This window comes from Prunus persica, chromosome G3 (genome assembly GCF_000346465.2).
Source record: "Prunus persica cultivar Lovell chromosome G3, Prunus_persica_NCBIv2, whole genome shotgun sequence".
In the NCBI taxonomy this organism is placed as follows: Eukaryota; Viridiplantae; Streptophyta; class Magnoliopsida; order Rosales; family Rosaceae; genus Prunus; species Prunus persica.
The window spans coordinates 9640947-9648129 of NC_034011.1; the positions used below are offsets into that span (position 1 = coordinate 9640947).

The 7183-nt window shown below is 44.0% G+C and overlaps 2 protein-coding genes across 2 annotated transcripts; both read left to right on the forward strand.

Annotated features, from left to right (window-relative positions):
* On the forward strand, positions 958 to 2617 carry LOC109947994. The gene is made up of 2 exons (XM_020559880.1): positions 958 to 1294; positions 2517 to 2617. Exons 1-2 carry the CDS (start codon positions 958 to 960, stop codon positions 2615 to 2617), a joined length of 438 nt encoding a protein of 145 aa, XP_020415469.1.
* On the forward strand, positions 3617 to 7147 carry LOC18782275 (putative pentatricopeptide repeat-containing protein At4g17915). The gene is made up of 4 exons (XM_007215294.2): positions 3617 to 4085; positions 4173 to 5959; positions 6151 to 6212; positions 6893 to 7147. The coding sequence occupies exon 2, from the start codon at positions 4212 to 4214 to the stop codon at positions 5583 to 5585; it is 1374 nt and encodes a 457-aa protein (XP_007215356.2). The 5' UTR covers positions 3617 to 4085; positions 4173 to 4211; the 3' UTR covers positions 5586 to 5959; positions 6151 to 6212; positions 6893 to 7147.

The window sequence follows — 7183 nt, forward strand, 5'->3', positions numbered from 1 at the left end:
GCCTCACCTCCTCTGCTCTCAAAACTAGTCCCTGGTGAGGACTTGTTTGTATACCTGGCAGTGTCCAACTCAGCTATTAGTTCAGCTCTCATCTGAGAAGAGCTGGGGGCCCAACATCCGGTATTCTACACGTCAAAAGCTCTCCTCGATGCAGAAACTCGCTACCCGAAGTTGGAGAAACTTATTTTGGCTCTTGTAATTTCTGCGAGAAAGCTGCGACCCTACTACCAAGCTCATCGAGTCATCGTCATGACCGACTTTCCTTTGAGATCAATCCTCCACAGCCCTGATGCTTCTCAGCGACTCATGAAGTGGGCTATATAGCTAAGCCAATATGACCTCCTCTACCGGCCAAAAACTGCAATAAAAGCCCAGGCTTTAGCAGACTTCGTCGTAGAATTCACCCTGTCAGCCGAAAAAGAGAAGTTGGTCAACCAGAAGAAGGAAAGTTCAAAAGCAGACGGGACCTCCGCAGAACCTAGCCAACCCAGAGACATGTTGCAGTTGCGCGTAGACGGAGCGTCGAACCAAAAAGGAGCTGGAGTAGGGGTCGTCATCACCACTCCGGATGGAACCCTGTTGGAGCAAGCTATTACGCTTGGCTTTTCAGCCTCAAGTAACGAGGCAGAATACGAGGCATTGCTCGCCGGCCTACGCTTGGCAAAAGAGCTCGCAATCAAAAAGCTAGCCATCTACTCAGACTCACAATTGATCACGAATCAAACCTCAAGTGAATACATGGCAAAGCACCCAAGGATGATCTTGTACCTTGACAAAGTCCAAGAGCTGTTGAAGGCATTTCCCACCTTCACCATCCAACAAGTGCCTCGGGCAGAGAACGCTCATGTAGACATACTGGCAAGCCTAGGATCAGCGCTTGATACCCAGTTCAGGCGCTCCATCTCGGTCGAACACCTTGACCGACCAAGCATTGAAGAAATAGAGCTAATCGATACCATGCAGATTGACGAGGACCCCAGTTGGCAAGACCCCATCATCGACTATTTGACGAATGGAAACCTGCCAACGGACAAGTCCGAAGCTAGAAAGGTCCAGCAGAAAGCCGCGAGATACTACATGCACGGCAACAAGCTCATCCGCAGATCGTACTCCGGCCCTCATCTCACCTGCATAAAGTACCCTCAGACGCTTGAGGTTCTCTGCAAAATTCACGACGGCGAGTGTGGCAACCACTCTGGAAGCAGGTCGCTCGCCCAGAAAGCTCTAAACATAGGCTACTTCTGGCCTACCATGCGTCACGACTCCTCTGAATATGTTAAGAAGTGTGATCACTGTCAGCGATACAAGCCGATCCCTAATTTGCCTGCCGAAGTCTATCATCCGCAAAACAGTCCATGGCCGTTTATGCAATGGGCCATCGACCTAGTGGGTCCCTTGCCACCAGCGCCCGCCAAGAAAGAAATGATGATCGTCGCCACCGACTACTTTACTAAATGGATCGAGGCCGAAGCTCTATCCTTTACTAAAGAAGCCGATGTGGAGCGATTCATCTGGAAAAACATCATCTGCCGGTTTGGCTGCCCACAAAACACAACATTTGCCCATAAGCAGCGTCCTTCGGGAGACGCAGGGTACGCCAGGAATTTCCTAACGGAGATATCCAAGTTCCTATCCGTTTCCTAAGGGAGGCAGGATGGTCACACATTTGCCCATAAGCAGCGTCCTTCGGGAGACGCAGGGTACGCCAGGAATTTCCTAAGGGAGATATCCATGTTCCTATCCGTTTCCTAAGGGAGGCAGGATAGTCACACAGTTGCCCATAAGGAGCGTCCTAAGGGAGACGCAGGGTGACGACAAAACGCGTCCGTTTGGAGACGTAGCCCGCTAAAAAAGCATCCTAAGGGAGACGCAGGGTGCGCCAGGAGTTTCTTAAAAGGGGGTCGCCATGCTTCCTGCGGGAAATATCCAGGTTCCTATCCGTTTCCTAAGAGAGGCAGGATAGTCACACAGTTGTCCATAAAGAGCGTCCTAAGGGAGACGCAGGGTGACGACAAAACGCGTCCGTTTGGAGACGTAGCCCGCTAAAAAGCATCCTAAGGGAGACGCACGGTGCGCCAGGAATTTCTTAAAAGGGGGTCTCCATGCTTCCTGCGGGAAATATCCAGGTTCCTATCCGTTTCCTAAGGGAGGCAGGATAATCATGTAGTTGCCCATAAGTAGCGTCCTACGGGAGACGCAGGGCGACGATCAAGGCATTCTACGAGATGTGCAGAACACACCCGGAGTCCCTCAAGGGGGACCCTGGTGCTCGCCAACTTCCTAATGGAAATCATTCTACGAGATGTGCAGAACACACCCGGAGTCCCTCAAGGGGGACCCTGGTGCTTGCCAACTCCCTAAGGGGAATCATCCTACGGGATGTGCAGAACACACCCGGAATCTCTCAAGGGGGACCCTAGTGCTTGCCAACTTCCTAAGGGGAATCATCCTACGAGATGTGCAGAACACACCCGGAGTCTCTCATGGGGGACCTTGGTGCTTGCCAACTTCCTAAGGGGAATCATCTTACGAGATGTGCAGAACACACTCGGAGTCTCTCAAGGGGGATCCTGGTACTCGCCAACTTCCTAAGGGAAATCATCCTAGAGATGTGTAGAACACACCCGGAGTCTCTCAAGGGGGATCCTGGTGCTCGCCAACTTCCTAAGGGGAATCATCCTACGGGATATGCAGCGCATGCCCGGAGTCCTTCAAGGGGGACCCTGGTACTCGCAAACCTCTAAAGGAGGACGTGCAATCAAAACATAGGCTGGTTACTCAAGCAGTTCACAAGTCAAACACCTCCTCTACGCAGGAGCCCAAGTCCACGAAGGAAGCCCAGTTACAGCTGGACAGCCCAACGGATAATTTACATCTCCTACATGCCACCACGCGCCATGCAGAAGCTGGGGGGCATTTGTGGGAACCTAATTAAATCAAACCCTAGGTCAAATAATTCCTACCATTTGGGGATTATTTGACCAAATTGGGAGTCAATCAACCTAATTAGGAGTTACTCAATTTAATTGGGAATTATCCAATTAAATTGAACGTTACCTAATTAGGTTGAGATTTGATTTGGTTAATTACCACGATCCCCAATTAAATGAGAAGTTACCTAATTGAATCGGGATTTGATTTGATACCTACCACAATTAGGGATTTGATTTACCCTAATAAATCAAATCCCTAATTAATCAAATCAATCCCAAAAAGGGGAGGAATAATTCCCTTCCATCTACGGAATTATTCCTCAGAAACCCTAGCCTCCGAGACTACTATAAAAGCATAGCCATACACAAGGGTTAAGGTACGCCTAAAATCTTACTAAAATCTCTGTAGAAAATTCCTCTCAAACCCTAGCTACCTCCTCTCTTTCTCTCTTTTACATAAGGCTCCGGCCGCTCGATTTATATTATAAACACATCCCGTACCCTATTTTAGCTATCGTTTCTCTAAAGATCGATTGAACTGACTTAGGCATCGGAGGGCCTTTGGCCAACACCCCCCCGGGTGTGGTCTTTTACTCCGATCTGTTTTGCAGGGAGAAAGAGAGGCGGAGAAGACGAAGGAATCTTGGGCGAATATTCTCCCGCGAGATTATTTGCACAAACAGATAAGTCCATGTGTTAATATATTAATTTAAAAAAGAAAAAAGAAAAAAAAAAGAAGGTAAGTAGAATAAAGCTACAGCGGGCTGGATTTAGAAAAGGCATGAAAGATATTAATTCTTCTTGCCTTAAGTTTATTACAATAAGGTAAAGAAAAAAAAAAACAGAAACCTGGGTTTTTTTTACCTTCAAAACACTCCAAGTGAAACGACGTCGTTTCATTTTCCCTGCAATCGAAACGACGTCGTTTCATAACAATAACCTTAAAAACGAACAGCCGTCATCCTCGCAGTGTTGCAGCCAATTTGCAGACTCGCAAAATTTCTTCCGGTTCAGAAGTGTCCAGATCGGGCTCGCCTCGCTCCGCCTGGCCACGTCTTGCAACGCCTCCTTACGCCTTCCCCGAGCTAAACAGCCGACCGCCTCGGGCAATTTTCTGCCGCCCCCCTCCGACGCATGCCTTTAAAAACACTGGTTCGGATAACACTCTTATATATTATTTGGTTGTTTACTGATAAGAAAGGAATATATGGTAACACATTCCGTCTTGGCATCGGGCAGGCTTGGGTTTCTCTTGGGGAGTCATTATCTATGATGTAAATGATGTTTCGTGGATTATCAACTAAGCTGTTGAACATATGCATAGCTTCATTTTGTAAAGTCCGGCTACTGGAGAAAGCAGAAGCCATTATAATTGACGGCGAAAGATTAGGGGTGATTCCAGATGTGGTAACTTACAATACTTTGGTCAGTGCATATTATCGGTATGTTAGCTTAGATGCAGCTTATTCTGTTATTCATAGAATGAAAGAAGCTGGGATAAGTCCAGATGTCGTTACTTACAATTCTTTGATAGCTGGGTCGACCAGGGATTGTTTATTATCACAATCCCTGGATTTGTTTGAGGAAATGCTACAAGCAGGTATACATCCTGATGTATGGAGTTACAATATTCTGATGAATTGTTTCTTTAAATTGGGAAAACCCGATGAAGCCAACAGAGTATTTCAGGATATTTTACTTAGCAATCTCGCTTCTCACCCAGCTACCTTTAACATAATGATTAATGGCCTTTGTAAAAATGAATACATCGATAATGCCCTTATGTTATTTAGAAATTTGCAACGTCATGGTTTTGTTCCCCAATTAGTGACATACAATATTCTTATCAATGGGCTATGCAAGGCACGCAGATTGCGGCAAGCAAGGACAATGCTAAGGGAACTTGGGGAATCAGATCTTGAGCCAAATGCCATAACCTACACTACAGTTATGAAATGCTGCTTTAGGTCTAAGCAGTATGACAAAGGGCTTGATATTATGTCGGAGATGAAGAGTAAAGGGTATACTTTTGATAGTTTTGCATACTGCACAGTCGTTGCTGCTTTAGTTAAGACTGGGAGGATAGAAGAGGCAAATGCTTGCATGGAACAGGTAATGAGTAATGGCATTGAACTTGATTTAGCAGCTTATAACACCTTACTTAATATGTATTGTAGAGAAGGTAAGTTTGAAGCTGCCTATAAGTTGTTGGATGAAATAGAGAAGGGAGGTCTGCTGTGTGACAAGTATACCCACACAATTATAATTGATGGCTTATGTAAAGCTGGTAATATTACTGGGGCTCAACACCATTTACATTATATGAAAATGATGGGCTTCCATGAAAACTTGGTTGCCCTCAACTGCATGATTGATGGGTTGTGTAAAGCTGGTCATATTGATCGTGCAATGGAATTGTACAAATCAATGGAGACTAAAGACTCTGTTACCTACACCTCCTTGGTGCACAATCTTTGCAGGGCTGGAAGGTTCCGTTGTGCATCCAAGCTTATGATGAAATGTTTAAAAGATGGCAAGAAAATACTCAGGGCTACCAAACGAGCTGTCGTTGCTGGTCTTCGTAGTTCAGGGTATACAGATGAAGCAAAGAAACTTCAGTGGAAAATTCAAGTGGCTCGAATATTACGTTAGAAACCAGCTATGCTTTTGCTACTGAATAGTTAAACAATTGCCCTATTTAGATTGGCATTTTGGACGGCACCATGCGAAAGCCCCCGCTTTGGTCATATTCTGTAAACATCATTTGTTTAGGGCTGGTAACTTGCTCTACGAAGCACAGAATAGTAATAGTGAAGAGTAATGGTGAATCTGAATTGGGGGTGAGTAACTACCCTGCAACTGCCTTGCATTGCTAATCTGACAGTGGTTCTGTCGGTGTCTACGAAGGAAAGACACTACTCCAATAAACAAATAGTTGCTATGTTCATGAATGACTGGCCAAGTCCAGAAACATTTCTCGAAGTCAGTTGTCAGTCACGCTGGTTTCTTCATTTCATGGGTTCACTGTGAGTTTCTGTTCTTATTCCAACTGGTTTAATAATTTCCCTTATTTTTTGTGATAGTTTCGATAGATTTCCTTCGACTTTTGAAATGAACTATGCTCTTCGGAAGTTACTGAAAGACCACCTGCACTACGTTTTTTCTTCTTTTTTCATATTTTGGAAACACATTTTGAAATCTGTGTTATTTTTGGCAGTGTAACTGGTTAGCAGTATTGGGAGCAGTTTGGATAGAACTCAGGATAACTACTCCTGAAAGGTAAACTTCTTGTGTATTGCAGCCTGCTTTTCATGTGAGTAACTTTTGACATGAAATTTTGATAAATTGATATCTTAAAGACATCTCATGGTTACACGAGAGAGAAATACAATAGCTATGATTCCCAAACAGGGAAAAAACGATGGTTAACTATACTTCCTAAAATGGTATGGATTGCAAACTGTTGCGCGTCGTTTTAATAAGAAAACAATTCTGAGGAAATCCTTGATTCTCTTCGTACTTATTTTTCTGTTTCTCAACTTTTTACTCGGATGATGTTTTGACAATTCCTCTGGGGCAAGATTTGAGAGATAGTATTTTCAAATAATAAAGCGAAAGCATTTTACCAACAAATGTTCATTGGTTACTTTACTTATATTTGTTTTCCTACATGTTTCATCTGTACCAGACTATCTTTTGTCAACTTCTTAAATTGTGCTGACAGAGAAATAATAATTCCAAATATTTGATTTTGTTCTTGTCATTTTAAAGACATTTTATGTTTTCAGTGGTGGTATTCTTATTGGTTGAATCATTAAGCTCCGATTTGTAATAAGAACATATGGAATTTCAATGTCTGTATATGGTTTGTGATTGGCTAAATTTTTCAATCTCCTTTAGATAACATAAAACTAAGCTGTCATATGCATGACTTTTTATTAATACTTCATTCAATGTAGGAGAAAGAGAAAAGAAACTAGAGATGGGGTTTCTCAGAACGAGTTTGATGTGAGGCTGCAACCATTTTCTCCACTGTGACACCAGCATTGCATATGTTGGCAATAGCTCGTGTGTATTTCCTTCCATATGTTGGTAACTGCTATGATGGCAGTGTTTCGGGTGGTGTGGATGGAGAGGAACAAGAGAATTTTTTGATGATGCTAAGGGTGATGAGATTGACCAGCTTTGGGATCGGATTCGTTTCTGGGCGTCATTGTGGGCATCAACTTCTTCAGAATTTAAGGATATCA